The following is a 17,078-nucleotide window of genomic DNA, read 5'->3' as shown; positions in this document are numbered from 1 at the left end:
AAACTTATCTTTTAAAAGAAGTCAATTTAGCCTGGTTTTCTTGAACTAACAAAGAGTAATTTTGCTAATTACTAGACGTGAGAAGAATTAGTAATGCAAGACATGTACACACACATTCAAAATCAGTGGTGAGTGCAGAAAATAAACCTAAACAGATATACACACATCTACCTCGGAATTTTTCACAAAAAACAGTTAAGTTGAATGGTTGCTGCAAGGTGAACTGTTTGACCAACATGCTCGCTAGCTGCTCTTGTACGTTCTATAGTGCAGGATTATGGTGGACAAATGGGCACTTAAGCAAAGATTGGTCAGGAGTTATTTATCTGTATTTAGAAAAATAATAGAATGAATACTATTGAAGCTTTGATTAGGTTTCACCACTTTATTTCCCTCTTGCTAAAGCTGTATGTCAGAATCACTAACATAAAAATCCTCCACTTTTCTGTCTCACTGGAAAACAAAACTCATTCAATAAGAATTTTTATTTTCAAATTCTTTTAAATTGGATGCATAAAGTTTCGTGATTAAGTAAAAGTAAATATAAAGTTGAGCTTGCTTTGCTACCTTTTTTCATTTTTTAAAAAGAGTTCATTATTTTAATGAGTAATACTGAAGTGAAAGATAATAGAAATTGTGGATCATGCAGCTTTAATAGTACTTAATGACAGTACTTAATTCTGTAAGACTGTCATCTACAGCTGTTTATAGTATTGTGAGAAACTGGGGTTGTAACAAGTATAAGACTATCTCCATTACCCTAGCAACATAGATAAAGACAAAACAATCAAAATATCTTGCAATTCTGGCATAGTGTGTGGGGCAAATTATGGGTTTAGTTTATGGACGAAGCTTTAATATTAAATTGCTCTGCTACATATTTTTCTGAAGTGTCAGTGAATCTTACAAGGATGAATTTGACTGTTAAACTTAAACGCAGGGATGAGATTTAAAATGATAGTAACTACATCGTTTTTGGCATCTATATAATACAATGCCAGGGTCTTATTCTGTTGCTAAGGTGAAACTGTATCTCTTTAAGACACCACAAAATCTAACTGTTGCTCAGATAACTCCCAAATTTAATGAAGCAGAAGCCTACACTGAACCCCTGTTATATCTGAGTACATCCTACGATCGCATGATTTCTCTTAAATTCCTGTATATATACACAAAATAATATAATCAGAATATTTTAGATTTGGATTGTTGTGAGTTCAAACCCACTCAATCTGAGAAGCTTTGATAATTCCAAAAAAAATTAGGCCCTGATTTGTTTGAGAGATCTAGAGCTGGTGATTTATATATTTTATTATCAACATTTAATAATATTTATTTATAAAAAAAAGCAGATTATGCAAAACATGTTACCCTTTGCAGATCTGTAATTTGCTTCATAAGGGAATAAATATTGTTCAAAATATTGCGTCATTGCTGTATTAAGCAGAAATATTTTAAAGTTGATGAGGGTCAAAAAGCTTATGCAATATCCGATTGCCCTATTTCACATCCATCAATAGGTGTTGAAGACTACCCACAATTTGTTTTTACAATCAACTGTTTGATGAATTAGTCTTTAGAGGCCAAAATAGTAAGGTCCAGAAGCATTGGACTGGAAGGGCTATGCAAGTGAAAACAAAAGTACTGAAGTACCTGTTCTGAATGGCTGCCTGATGTCCAAAATGGAACCCAATGCCCCAGCCATATTGTGAAAATCATTCTTAATTTTGATGAAAACTAAGACCATGAGGAGCCCAGCCATAAGAAGAAGCATAGGGAGCATTATAGACACCAGGTGAATAGAATGCAGAGAAGAGCACATTGAAAAGCTTCCTGATGTAAATAATATGGTCAGTACTATGTTAATGAAGCATCGCACTGTCAACACTTAAGCACTCACTCCGTTAGTACTGGATCAGTCAACAGCTCAACAATGGACGTTCAAGAGTTCAGTTGTATCTATCCACCACAGCCCCTTCTCATTCCCTGCTCACAGATGTGTGGATGTTTCATTGGAAAGGCCTTTTCATTGCCTTATCAGAAAGAAGCGAGGTAAAATTACACGACAAGATTGGAATCCCTGTCACAACTTACATATTTATCCAAAAAGGAAAACAAAAACTCAAAAATATAGCTAAATTTTGCCATTGACTGAATTCAACTTGTTACCCAAAGTTGTCAAATTTTATTTCAAACTTATTTTTGTTAAAACAGTCAATATTCTTTTAACATACTCCTTTATTAAACTGGCTTGCAGATTTCAAAATCGATAGTTGTCTTCAACGATGAAAACATTGTTGAGTAATTTTGTAGCATGTTATAACTAGGCTTTCATGTGGAAGAGTACTGGTTTATCATAAAGGAACATCATACTCTCCTGTTTTATATCACCTCAGATTGTCAGTGAAACATTCATGGTTAGCTATAGAGAAATGCATGGAAGAGCAGCATTGTCTCCAAAAGATTCCTAATTTGGCTACCTAGTTGAGTTGAAAGAATTATGTCATTGTTAAGTAATCCACCAAATATGATTTGAAGATGAGTGGAAAAGGAGTTCTGTTTTCCATCTTTTTTGTAACTGATACTAAAATTGGTTTCAGCTGTGTATTCTGTAGTTGGGTAATTTTTGTCATCATGTTAATAATAGCAGTATATTACATCAATAACAACATTTTATGTTAATGTTCAAAAGATCTCCAGTAATAAGAAAAGATAAATTTGGAATTTTCTAATAAAATTGCAATAGTTTATTCTCCTTGATATCTCTGCCTGAATGCAGTTCCTTGCAATTATTTACTGAACTTCTGTAAAGTGCTGTGATTTGCCTGTGTGGGAATAGAGATCAAATCCCATAATTTAAAAGTTAATCTGAACCACGTGCTAGCTATCCAACTGACTGAGCTAACTGGGCACCCAGTAGCCCATTCTTCAGTGGTAATAGATAAATAATGTAAGAAATGAAATAATTCACTTTTCCAAACTCATCTATCTGGTACATGTCGCGGCACATATTTGTACTAACGACATGGGCAGGATGAGTGACAAGGTCCTGCAGCAGCAGTTCAGGGAGTTAGGTAGAAAGTTAAAGAGCAGGGCCTCCAAGATTGTAATCTCCAGATTACTACCTGTGCCACGTGCCAGTGAGGCTAGAAATAGGAAGATAATTGAGCTCAACACTTGGCTAAACAGATGGTGTAGGAGGGAGGGTTTCAGATATCTGGATCATTGGGATCTCTTCTGGGGCAGGTGGGACCTATACAAGAAGAACGGGTTGCATCTAAACTGGAGGAGCACAAATATCCTGGCTGGGTGGTTTGCTGGTGTCACTCGGGAGGATTTAAACTAGCTTGGCAGGGGTTTGGGAACCAAAGCAAAGGTGAATTGACTGAAAGGGAACTAGAGAATAGGGCCAGTAAGACTCAGAGGGAGGGCAGGCAGGGTGTGGTTGCTGTTCAGAGCAGGTCTGGTGGACTGAAGTGCATCTGTTTTAATGCAAGAAGTGTAACAGATTAGGCAGATGAACTTAGAGCTTGGATTAGTACTTGGAACTATGATGTTGTTGCTATTACAGGGACTTGGTTAAAGGAGGGACAGGATTGGCAGCTTAACGTTCCAGGATACGGATGTTTCAGACAGGATAGAGGGGGATGTAAAAGGGGTGGGGGAGTTTCACGACTTGTTTAGGAGGATATCACAGCTGTACTGCGGGAGGACACCTTGGATGGCTCATGCAGTGAGGTAATATGGGTAGAGCTCAGGAACAGGAAGGGTGCAATCACAATGTTTGGGGTTTGCAATAGGCCTCCCAACAGCCAGCGGGAGATAGAAGAACAGATATGTGGGCAGATTTTGGCAAGATGTAAAAGTAACAGGATTGTTGTCATGGGTGATTTTAACTTGCCATATATTGACTGGGACTCACTTAGTGCTTAGAGTGCGGATGGGGCAAAGCTTGTAAGGAGCATCCAGGAGGGCTTCTTGAAACGGTATGTAGATAGTCCAACTAGGAAAGGGGCTGTACTGGACCTAGTATTGGGGAATGAGCCAGGCCAGGTGGTCGATGTCCCAGTAGGGGAGCAGCTCGGGAATAGTGATCACAGTTCAGTAATCTTTAAGGTACTGATGGATAAAGATAAATGTAGTTGTCAGGTGAAGGTGCTAAATTGGGAGAAGGCTAATTATAACAATGTTAGGCAGGAACTGAAGAATGTAGATTGGAGGCAGATGTTTGAGGGCAAATCAACATCTGGTATGTGGGAGGCTTTCAAGTATACGTTGCTGGGAACTCAGGATCGGCACATTCCTGGTAAGGATGAAGGATGAGCTTGGCAAGTTTAGGGAGCCTTGCATAACAAGAGATGTTGTGAGCCTAATCAAAAAGGAAAAGGAAGCATTTATCAAGTCTAGGAGGCCGGGAACATACGAAGCAAGGGTGGAAGACAAAGGTAGTCAAAAGAAACTTAAGCAAGGAGTCAGGAGGACTAAAAGGGGTCAAGAAAAGTCATTGGCAAACAGGATTAAGGAAAATCCCAAGGCTTTTTATACATATATAAAGAGCAAGAGTCTAGCCAGGGAGAGGGTTGTCCCACTCAAGGACACGGAAGGGAATTTATGTGTGGAGCCAGAGGAACTGGGCGAGGTATTAAATTAGCATTTTGCATCAATATTCACCATAGAGAAGGACTTGGTGGATGATGAGTCTGGGGAAGGGTGTGTAGGTACTTTGCGTCATGTTGAGATCAAAAGGGAGGAGGTATTGGAGGTCTTGAAAAACATTAAGGTAGACAAGTCACCAGGGCCTGATGGGATATACCCGAGAATACTGAGAGAGGCAAGGGAGGAAATTGCTGGGGCCTTGAGGGAAATCTTTGTATCCTCACTGGCTACAGGGGAGGTCCCAGAGGATTGGAGAATAGTCATTGTTGTTCCTTTGTTTAAGAAGGTTGGCAAGGATAATCCAGCTAATTACAGGCCGGTGAGCCTTACGTCAGTGGTTGGGAAATTATTGGAGAGGATTCTTCGAGACAGGATTTACTCCCACGTGGAAATCAATGGGCATATTAGCGAGAGGTAACATGGTTTTGTGACGAGGAGGTCGTGTCTCACTAACTTGGTTGAGTTTTTGAGGAAGTGAAGAAGATGATCGATGAAGGTAGGGCAGTGGATGTTGTCTACATGGACTTTGGTAAGGCCTTTGACAAGGTCCCTCATGGCAGGCTGATACAGAAGGTAAAATCACACGGGGTCAGAGATGAGCCTGCAAGATGGATTTAAAAACTGGCTCGGTCATAGAAGACAGAGCGTAGCAGTGGAAGTGTGCATTTCTGAATGGAGGGCAGTGACTAGTGGCATTCTTCAGGGATCAGTATTGGGACCTTTGCTATTTGTAATACATACAAATGATTTAGAAGAAAATGTAACTAGTCTGATTAGTAAGTTTGCGGATGACACAAAGGTTGGTGGAATTATGATGAGGACCGTGTAAGGATACAGCAGGATATAGATCGGTTGGTGAGTTGGGCAGAGAGATGGCAGATGGAGTTTAATCCAGAAAAATGTGAGGTAATGCATTTTGGAAGGTCTAATCCAGATGGAAAATTTCCAGTAAATGACGGAACCTTTAAGAGTACTGATAGGCAGAGGGATCTGGGTGTACAGGTACACGGGTCACTGAAAGTGGCAACGTAGGTGGAGAAGGTAGTCAACAGGCATATGGCATGCTTGCCTTCATCGGCCGGGGCATTGAGTTTAAAAATTGGCAGGTAATGTTGCAGCTTTATAGAACCTTAGTTAGGCTGCATTTGGAATATTGTGTTCAATTCTGATCACTACACTACCAGAAGGATGTGGCAGCTTTGGAGAGGGTACAGAAAAGATTTACCAGGATGTTGCCTGGTATGGAGGGCATTAGTTATGAGGAGAGGTTGGAGAAACTTGCGTTGTTCTTTCTGGAACGGTGGTGGTTGAGGGGGGACCTAATAGAGGTCTGCAAGATTATGAAGGGCATGGATAGAGTGGATAGTCAGAAGCTTTTTCCCAGGGTGGAAGAGTCAATCACTAGGGGGCATGGGTCTAATGTACGAGGGGCAAGGTTTAAAAGAGATGTACGAGGCAAGTTTTTTTACACAGAGGGCAGTGGATGCCTGGAACTCGCTGCTGGGGGAGGTAGTGGAAGCAGATACGATAGTGACTTTTAAAGGGCATCTTGACAAATACATGAATAAGATGGGAATAGAGGGATACGGTCCCCAGAAGGGTATGGGGTTTTAGTCGTGACAGGCAGCATGTCGGTGCAGGCTTGGACGGCCGAAGGGCCTGTTCCTGTGCTGTAATTTTCTTTTTTCTTTGTTTGATGAAAAGTGAACCAAATCAGTTTGTTAATAATTAACAATAATAGTTCAAGTAATTAATTAATAGTTAATAATTCCAAGATTTAAAAAAATTTTTCAGTCTGAAAATGTACGCTGGGCCCAGTCTGTCCATCTCTTTGAAGCTCAGGAGAAGACCCTTTGTGGAGATGTGTTGCTGACTGCTGCCTTTGTGTCATATGTTGGATCCTTTACCAGAGGATACCGTCAAGAATTGGTTGAAGGCATGTGGCTTCCTTTCGTGAAATCATTGAAGGTATGTTTTCTTTTCTCGCCCTTTGTGTCTGTTGTTAACTGTATATCCTCTAATGTTTCATACAATCATGGGAAATGTGCTCAGACAGCATTGTTATCACTGATACTATTATTTATCATCGCAAAAAATTGTATGTTTCAGTTACAAAATGAAATAATAAGTGGCAATTGTGCCACATGGACCATTACTTCAGAGTGAAATCAATGGCTCAAGTTAACAGTTTGCTTCTTAGCATATTTTGCATTAGAAATCTAACATTTACTTGTAATTCTGTGTATCATAATGAGGTGCTGTAGGATGCTTATGTTTTTGCTATAACTTGCAGCAGGGTTCATCATGAATGAGAAAGGATTACACTGTGTAATTCTCAATATATTCTCAGTATTATGATAAATGTGAAGTGCTGCATTTTGGAAAGGTACGTCACGTCATGACTTGCACACTTAATGGTAAGATCCTGGGGAGTATTGCTGAACAAAGGGACCTTGGAGTGCAGGTTCATAGTTCCTTGAAAGTGGAGTCTTGGGTAGATAGGATAGTGAAGAAGGCATTTTGTATACTTGCCTCTATCGGTCAGTGCATTGAGTATAGGAGTTGGGAAGTCATGCTGCGGCTGTAGAGGACATTGGTTAAGCCACTTTTGGAGTACTGTGTGCAATTCTGGTCTCCCTGCAATAGGAGGGATGTTGTGAAACTTGAAAGGATTCAGAAATGATTTGCAAGGATGTTGCCACTGTTGGAGGGTTTGAGTTATAGGGAGCGACTAAATAGGCTGGGGCTATTTTCCCTGGAGCGTCAGAGGCTGAGGGGTGACCTTATAGAGGTTTATAAAATCATGAGGGCCATGGATAGGTTAAATAGACAAGGTCTTTTCCCCGGGGTCTGGGAGTCCAAAACTAGAGGGCAAAGGTTTATGGTGAGAGGGAAAAGATTTAAAAGGGACCGAAGGGGCAATTTTTTCATGCAGAAGGTGATGTGTAGATGGAATGACTGTCAGAGAAAGTAGTGGAGGCTGGTAAGATCTTTGGATGGGTATATGAATAGGAAGGGTTTAGAGCGATATGAGCTAAATGCTGGCAAATGGGACTAGATTTATTTAGGGTATCTGGTCAGCATGGATGAGTTGGACTGAAGGATCTGTTTCCGTGCTGTATATCTGTATGACTCTATGACTGTATTTGCAGAAAATATGCAACACTTTATCATCTATCGATCATGCATGAAGATGAAAAGCAATAGATTGTTGGTGGAAGTCCCATTTAAACTGATCATCAAAGGATATGTTTTTTGAGAAATTAGCTTTAAGTGGCACAGATCTTTTATTTCTTTCTGTTTGTTTTGCTGATACCTGTATTTCTCTTCTTTTTTCTGTTGATCCAGACATGCATATTTAATTTGTTATTACAGAGGCAATCAAAATCTAAATTGGTCACAGAATAGCTGAAAAGCATTTCATAAATAAACACAGTAAGTTCTCACCCATTTAAAGTTGTGTGAGCCCCGACAATCTCAGTTTTAAGTGAAACAACTTTGAATGATTTGGGGTTCACATAGAAATCAATGTTAAAGCTAGATTTAAGTTCCTTCAGACATGATGCTCATCAAAACAATGTACAAGTTGCAATATTGTAGCATATACATACAGCACTGTTTGTTCCTAACTGAAGTAACTTGCAAAATAAATTAAATTACTGAATATAACAGAAATGCTACATAATTCAATCTATGTATGACTGTGTCTCAACACCACTTCTGAAACTCAGCTGTTCCTTACTCTCTGCTTCTCTCACTGTACGTGTAGTTCATGTCTCAAGTGATTGAAAGCCCTGAGAAATAAACTTATTCACTCCATCTGCCTCCCTCTAGCTCTCTCTTTTTCCATTCTGTCTTTCATCTCCTATTCTCTTCCTCTTCCTCCACAACATGGCACAGATCAAGTCCTGAAGTCAGTCAACTCTGAAGCGTGATACGGTGATGCGCAAAGGACACGTAATGCATACAAAACCTAACCCAGTACTGAAGATTAATGCAAAGAAATAAGCCCTTAAGATAAAATTATGTTCAAATAAAATGACTTCAAACGGGGTGTAACAAAATGAGGTTGACTGGCAAAACAAGAATGTTCCTGGAGAGGGAAGGATCTGCCGGGTAGTTTCTCATATTCACTCCTGTTCAAGGAGCAACTGAGTATCATCTAACAGGTCGTCACAGAAATTCAATCTGCTTAACAAACCAGTGTTGAGTTAATGATGAGATTTTCCTTTTATGTCTAAAAGTCATGATATTAGAGTTGAAAACGGTGAAGATAAAAGAAGGCACACCAGCAATATCAGCCTGTATTGGCATTAAACTGCTCACTTCCATTTTGCGACAAATCCATATTTTCAGGCTGTGGGAATACCTCTCTGGCAGTGATTGAGGATAACAGCATGAAAACAGTTGCAGAGCTGTGCCATCTCCTGTAAGGAGACTTTCAGTCAACTTTCACCATAGGGAAGGTACTGCCACTGACAGCCAAAGTCACCTACCAGAGTTAGTTTTTTTGTTCCAATTCTGTTCAAGAGGGGACTATTTACATATTTCAAATCAGGTGTATTAAATCTCACTGTTGGGTTATGACTTGCTGTTCATTAGGAGCAAAATGTATTCGGAGCCCCATATGGTTGTGAAATTCATATATGCAAAGTACAGAGTGGTTAATGTCAAAGATGTCTCGCTCCTCTCAAGTAGCACTTGCTCCTCTAAGTCCATCTTAGAAAATGTGTATAGCTACAATAAACCTAATATTGCAACAATAGAGGCAAGCTGGATGTAGAAGATGATCAAATATTTTTACAATCAATTTATTTACAGTGCAGGCATTAATCTACTTTGGAAAAGAAGCACTTGAAGGGAAATCCAGCATAATCATTTGATCATTTTGACAAAATACTATGGATTAATAATTGGACCATCTTTTTGTTGTCTTTTTGCCGTAGAGGCCACGAATTATCACCTGTCGACACCTGTTCAAATGAATGTAAGCAGCTCCTCCATTTGGTGCTGCCACCTCATTTACCTAATTGTAATGTCAAACCAAACATTGCCTGTGCTCCTGGCTGCCTCAGTGCTTAGCAGGGTGCCAAGCAGCATTTGCTAATAACATATTGTGTAGACAGCCTTCTGTTCTTAAAGAGAATTACAGGAGGCTGCTGCCAAATACTATTTCTGCAATTGTAAACAAGGAAAATCATTCACCAGGGCAGAAGGAGGGCTTCAGTGTCAATGTTGTGATACCGGTAGATTCATGGTAGACAGGAGAAGAGGTGGCCTGGTTCCATGGGAAGCCAAGAGACTCTCAGGAACCTCCCTCAGAAAGGATTCATTGCATTTAGATTGAATTACCTCACAAAGATCCCGCCACACCTCTAACTCGCGAACATCAATGATCCTTGATGCTACAGGTTTGTACCTAACATCCAGATCTTCTGCTTAGCCCTCATACGCATTCAATAGTCCCAGGCTCAAAACCAGCTCTTACTGCTTCCATCGAGTTCCAGCTAATCAGCTTTGTCAGTTACATCAGCCAAACACAGTGCTTCAGAATTACTGATATCCGGCCCTCTCCTTTGCAGTACAAGGCAGCAGAAAGAAGCAGAGCAAGGAACAAGCCTGATTTAATTTCTTGAACTCAACTAAAGAATTGGTTCACGACATTGAGTCTGGCTGCAGTTGAGCCTGTAGCATCAGGCACAACTGAAAACATTGAGTATGACTGAATGTTCCCAACTCCCACCTCACTCTCGACCAGCTATCACCCACCTGCCCCATTCATTAATCCCAGCCTTCCTTTTCTGATGTCCTGCATCCTGATAACCGAGGACTACCACAGCACACTCAAGAGAAGGAGACAGGGCAACATCACACCACCGTCACTTAATCTGATACTCAGCGCTAGCAATTCCACAATAAATTGGCACAGTGTCCATCTTAAAGGCTGGTATAAAGATTGAATCTTCATGAACAGTGCTGGAAAGATAATTATCACTGAACTTTGTCCTTCTCCCTTCAGTTGTCAGGTTTCTCAAGTCCTGCAATGCCCATCCTGCAGCTGTTATATTAACAAATTTGTCAAATAGTAAACATGCAGTCTCATTAGCATATATAAAAACAAAAAACTTGGGTTTAGTCCAGACAGGTTGTGTTCAAGTTTCAGATTTTTAATATTTTAACCTACCCGACCTTGCCCTCCCAATTGTGGAATAAAGTTATCCCAGAGCAACAAGTAGCTAAATAGAAAGATTCATGTCTGTCTTCATGCATACAGCCTCAAGATCTACTTTTGATGTATGATACTCTGATTAACACACTGCTATCCAATTAAAACCGAACTAATAAACAGCAGAAATAAAGCTTGTAGAAAAGCTGCTTGATAAATGTATTGAAATATGCAAATTTACTGCAAAAGCTAATAGCTTGGTAAAACATCAGAGAAAATCTTATGAACTGTACGTTTGTTTTGCTGATTTCTCAGGTTTCTATACCAGTAACAGAGGGCCTAGATCCTATAGCAATGTTAACTGACGATGCTACAATTGCAACCTGGAATAATGAAGGATTGCCCAGTGACAGGATGTCAACAGAAAATGCCACTATTTTGACCAACTGTGAACGCTGGCCACTCATGATTGATCCACAGCAACAAGGGATCAAGTGGATTAAGAACAAATATGGAAGTGAGCTGAAAGTTGTGCACATAGGACAGAAAAGGTAAATGGTTTGTAGATAACTTAAATGGCTGACTTTTGTAAAAAAGAAAATAACATTTTTAATGGAAAATATGTTCATTCTATTCCTACAAATTCAATTGTGCTTTCTGAATCTTGTTTTTAAAGCTATTTAGACATCATTGAGCATGCAGTACGTTGTGGTGATACCATACTGGTTGAAAACCTTGAGGAAACAGTTGATCCAGTTCTCGATCCAGTACTAGGCCGAAATACAATTAAAAAAGGAAGGTGAGTGTTCTATTTGATTAAATTATCAATTAACTTACTTATTGGGCAACAACTCTAAATACAAAATGTCATGACAACTGCTGTTAGTCAGTTGCCGTTTTACAACTGTGACTTGATGGCATCTTTTCTCTCTGCTTTCTTTATCCAAGCTTTAATTATTTATTTTGTGTAAAAGAAGATAAAGAGTCCCATTACAGCAAGTTCTTGCTCTCTTGCATTTTACGCGCAATTTGAGGGAATTGTTAAGGAGACAGAAAGGGCAGCAGAATTTTGCCTGAAATAGACAGAAAAAAACACTCTAAAGCTACATTACCACGATGGCATCTCATAAGTATTGGCCTGCTGGATAGAATAGCCATACTGAATTTCTCAGAATAAAACATACGTGCTGCCTGTGCCAGCCATGTTCAGTTAGTAGCACTCTCATCTCTGATCCAAATGGTTATGGATTCAATTGGCTCAAGTCCCACTCTAGGACTCTAGCACAAAAATCAAAACTAACAATCTGGTGCAGTACTGAAGAAATGCACTGTTGGAGATGTAGTCTTTCAGATGAGACATTAAGTTGAAGCCTCATTTGCTTTTTCAGTGGACGTGTAAGATCCCATGACATATTTCAAAGAAGAGTATGGGAGTTACCCCAGAGTCCTAGCCAGACCAATATTTATGACTCAAACACCACAAAACAGATTATTTGGTCATTTTTACACTACTATTTGTTGGAGCTTGCATTATAGAAGGTGACTGCTGCCAACACGCTTCTGAGGAAGGGTCACCAGACCCAAAACGTTAACTCTGACTTTTCTTCACAGATGCTGCCAGACCTGCTGACCATATAAATTCAAGCCTTTCTGTACTTTCTTGCATATATTCCACATTAGTTGTAAAAAAAAAACAAGGTCAGGCCTGGATTGTAGGATATAATAATCTATTTACCATCCATAAGAAGAGATAAAAACTAAAATAGGTTATGATACATTGGACAATAAGAAACTAACCTAGTATGAATAGGCTTGCATTATGGCTGTACTGGGCAAGATGACAGTTTGAAGGCTACAGAGAATGATTGAGTACCTGGGTCTTTTAAAATACATCCTCATAAGGATGGAGAAGATACATGACAAAATCATGGAATTGTTCCAGCACAGAAGAAACTCATTTAGCCCATTGTGACAATAGTCTTTCTCTTAAAAATAAAAGCCCATCTACTCCCAACCCCTGCATTTTCCTCATGTTGCTATTATCCCAGTTGATGGTAATAATAGACAAGTCAGATCCAAAAGTGAAACCTGACTTGATAGATGATGAGTTTTATTTTTGCAATTTGGTTCCTGTGGTGGTCAAACATGAACCTATTCACATGATGCTGCCAATATACTTGTGTTAAAAGCACATGGGTTGATGGAAAAGTCCAGGAGTGAAATGGTACTTTTTTGTTTCCTCGCTCTGACCACGTAGAACTGTCTTTGACCCTCCGAGGACATACTTTCATTCCAACACTGTAGTGTCTTAACTGGTACTCCATCTTCATTCTTTCCTCCTTTTTCACATCCCTAACTGCAAGCCCTCAAACTTATTTACCATGCTTTTCATGTTCACATCTATGCATGGTAACTTAGACCTTACGTCATTCCCTCTTCCTCTGACCGTATGTAATATCATGCTGTTTCAAACTCCTGTACTATCTGTCTCTCAATTATGTTCTTTATAAACATTGTTTTTCCTTACTATTTTCCTGTACCCACACTCCTGTCATATTCGTTTAAATCTCCCCAGTAGCTCAAGCAAATTTCCCTCATTTTTGGGAACAAGCCACTTACAATGGGCTGCAAACATCAGGGTCCTGGTGAAGGTCTAAACTGAAAATACAAATGGAACACATTTTGGATACAGGCTAAACAATCCATGCCTGGAAACCGTGGCAGTTGATCAATCACAGTATTACTGGTCTCGTCGTTTATTGATCTGTTTTTATTAGAATAATTCTCTGTGTTTCTGTGTGACTCTGTATGGCTCCTTGTGTACTTTCAAAAACAAAATGCTGCCAAAATAGTTGAGAAACATTGCAATTGTGTTACTTCACTAAAAAATAAATACAAATACTTCCTGCTAAGTGTTTCACAAGTAGTTATTTAATAATCACAGTTAATTTAGCCTAAAAATATCACATTAAAATGGAATTACTGAACTACAAATATCTTTATTAAACTCAAAAGTATTAAATTTTGTAATTGATGATTTTCAATGCAGTTTTTTTTCTAATATAAAATAAATGTCAAGTAGACTGATGTAGTTATATATTTAATAGGCTTTGGAGGAGTACATTAATATAAGGTATTTCTACCAGACCTTTTTCTAATTGTGAATAATAAATGAGATTGTTATTGTCACTGGCAAGACCAGCATTTGTTGCCTGTCACTAATTACCAAGTAGCTTGCTGGGTCAGTTCAGAATTGACCACATTGCTGTGTGTCTGGAGTCATGCGCAAGTTAGACTATGCAAGGATGGTGGATTTTCTTCTGTAAAGGACATCAGTGAACCTGATGGGTTTTTACAGCAATCAACAATGGTTGTTATGGTCACTATTATAAAGCCATGAGCTTTATATTGCGGGCTTTTATTAATTGAATTCAGTTTCCAAAAGTGCCTTGGTGGGATTTGACCTGATGATCAAAAAGCATTAATCTGGGATTCTGGATTACTAGTCCAATGACTTTACAGTACGCCACTCTATAGTTTTCCCTGCAATACAGTGCATTTATTTATTAGTGAATAATTTTCAGTGCATTATTTCCAGGTAGTCTGTCACAGCTGCAGAAGGAAGAGAATTGGAACAATGAGATGAGAGTTCTGCAGAGCTGTTTAAAGAAAAATATCTTCATGGAATATTTCATGCTTAAATATATGTCACTGATCTTTTACATCCTTCTCCAGCTATGATTGAAGTATAATTTAGCATCTAATATCAAATTGTCAGACATATGTTCACATTCATGCGACTGAACAAAAGTGATAGAGAAACTGTGGGTAAAATTTAACACGTTCAAATGGTCACCATTGCCACAGAAGTAATTAATAGGCTGGTGATACTCATTTTAAATTGAAAGATTGCACAAAAGTACTGCACAACTTCAAAAAAAAGTTATTTCAGTTAGTCAGGGACAAGGCTTTAGAAGTGTGAATGTGAAGTCAAAATAGTTCTAGAATTGAATGAATTTTCATGAGTTGGAGAAGCAAGGACGAAAATCAGAAACATGACATAACTACTGTTGTAACATCATTGTTCAGACCTGCAGAATGCTAAAGAGAAAGATGAGTTACTAAGACAAACTTGACAAAGGTGAAATTTTAGTGTATAGTTGCATTATCATTACGTCCATGCATGGGAGAATCAAAATAATGTCAGTGCACATCTTAATTTCTGACAGATATTGCCTTCTGCTAGGAACTTGATTCATAAAATTATACATTATTTTATAATTTCACAGACAAAACATTGCTGTTTAGTTAAAGAGAAAATATAGAATTTCCATGAAGCTGTTTATGCTCAACCACTGAAAATGCAACAGCAGAAGCCTTACTTTGTAAACATGCTTTGAGGAAACTTTGTGCTATAATGCTATTCTAGTTTGTAAGCGTCTGAAGTTTTTTTCTGAATTCATCTAACACTTGTCCCTATGCTGTTATCATTGTTATTACTATTGCTGCATTTTACTTTTTCTCTGATTACTAATAGCTACAGAGAGGTTAATGATGAATTTTGCACACTCTACAAATTGAACTTCATTAATAATTGGAATGTTGTAGAGTATAAAGTAATGAATACTAATTATTCTTTTCATGCCTTACAGTACCCTACAGGCCAATCCATCAGCAGAGACTTTAATTTGTTTTAGTAATGTTCTATCAATACTGCATTAATTATGTTTTGAGAAGAAATACATTTGAACTTGTTCTATCAGCACCAATTTGTAGTTAGAGTGACTGAACCTACGCAAGTTGGAACAGTCTTGAGAGAAAAACATGCACTATAAGATAATATTTCTGTGTAGTAAACTTTAACAGACTGTGACTAAGGTCAAACAGGAGAGGAGTAATGCAGAATTGTACACAAATATGTTACATGAAATGAGCCTGACCTGTGTATTTATGCACCAAACATTTATGACTCACGAAAAGTTAAAGTTAATTCATGAGTCAAAGTTAAGGCCTCTCTTCACTAAAGTGGAGAAAATTGAAGGAGTCTAATTATAGTTCCTCAATTTAACTAATTTTTAGACCTGGGTTGATAGAAAGCACGAACCAGGACCCTGTACTGAACAGGAATGATTATTACAAATAGAGACTGTTTCTACAGATAAATAATTATAAACCATCAGCATATAACACAACTAATTGAAACTCTAACCCCCTTATGAACTCCCCCTTACAGACAAGTTGTTCAGTTCTGAAAGAGAGTCACTGGACCCGAAACTTTAACTCTGCTTTCTCTCTGCAGATGCTGCCAGACCTGTTGAGTTTTAGTAGCAATTTCTGTTTTTGTTTCTGATTTCCAGCATCTGCAGTTCTTTGGTCTTTTTTTGTCAAGCTGTTCAGTTACCTGACAACTAATCACACAGTTATTGGCAGGCAAAAGTTCTCCATCATCGGTAATCAGTCACTAATCCATAGATCATACATCTACTTGTTGCCAACAACAGCTGAATCTGTATACCCTCCTCATCTCCAAATCAACAACAACTCAAATTTCAATACTACCTGTTTAAACTGGTGTTTACATGATACTTGCCATGGTTGCCAAGTTACTTGCTTTCAAACATATCCTTTCAATCACAGATTTTAAAACAGCTCTGTCTCATTTCATCCATAATTTTTTTTTACATAAAACACAAAATAAAAAGACACAGTCCCTACAGCCTAAAATTTAGATTGCCTCATTTATTATCCTTATTCTCCTGTCAATTGCCAAGAGTCTTTACAAGGGCATCTAGCAGTTAACGGAATCAGGTGGGAGCCTCATACAGTTAGAAAAGTCAAGATCTTCTGATGTGCAGAGGACCTGACTGCTATTTGGAGGCACAAATAGGTGGACTATGCACCATCTGTAATGTGCCCATTTGTACTGAATAGGCAGCGCCCACGAGATGCTGCTCAGAGGGTACTCCATGAAATCTTTGCTCTTCTTGGCACCTCAAATAAAGTCAAGGTTCCAGCCATCCCATTCCCGCAGTGAGATCATTTCTCGTAAACATTAGGCTCCAACTGTAGGTTAGCTCAAACCTGGGAGCCAGAATTGTTTGCTTACTTTCTCAAGATCCCATTTACCTAACACAACTCACTGACAGAATGAGAATAACATCCAGGTCTGAGAGTGGACCAGCAGTTGATGCACTGATGCACAGTTGATGCACCCAGTTGATGCACTGCATCCATCACCCAGTTGATGCACTGCATC

The 17,078-nt window shown here is 38.8% G+C and overlaps 1 protein-coding gene across 1 annotated transcript in view; it reads left to right on the top strand.

Moving 5' to 3' along the window:
• Nucleotides 1–17,078, top strand: part of LOC109913909 (dynein axonemal heavy chain 11-like) — a 336,187-nt gene that overhangs the window by 199,657 nt on the left and 119,452 nt on the right. Inside the window, exons 49-51 of the mRNA XM_048614118.1 lie at nt 6,451–6,624; nt 11,138–11,373; nt 11,499–11,621. Coding sequence (XP_048470075.1) covers nt 6,451–6,624; nt 11,138–11,373; nt 11,499–11,621 — 533 coding nt within the window. The remainder of the gene's footprint in view (nt 1–6,450; nt 6,625–11,137; nt 11,374–11,498; nt 11,622–17,078) is intronic.

This window comes from Rhincodon typus, chromosome 2, assembly GCF_021869965.1.
Source record: "Rhincodon typus isolate 14 chromosome 2, sRhiTyp1.1, whole genome shotgun sequence".
Lineage (NCBI taxonomy): Eukaryota > Metazoa > Chordata > Chondrichthyes > Orectolobiformes > Rhincodontidae > Rhincodon > Rhincodon typus.
This window is presented reverse-complemented; position numbering and strand designations above follow the sequence as displayed.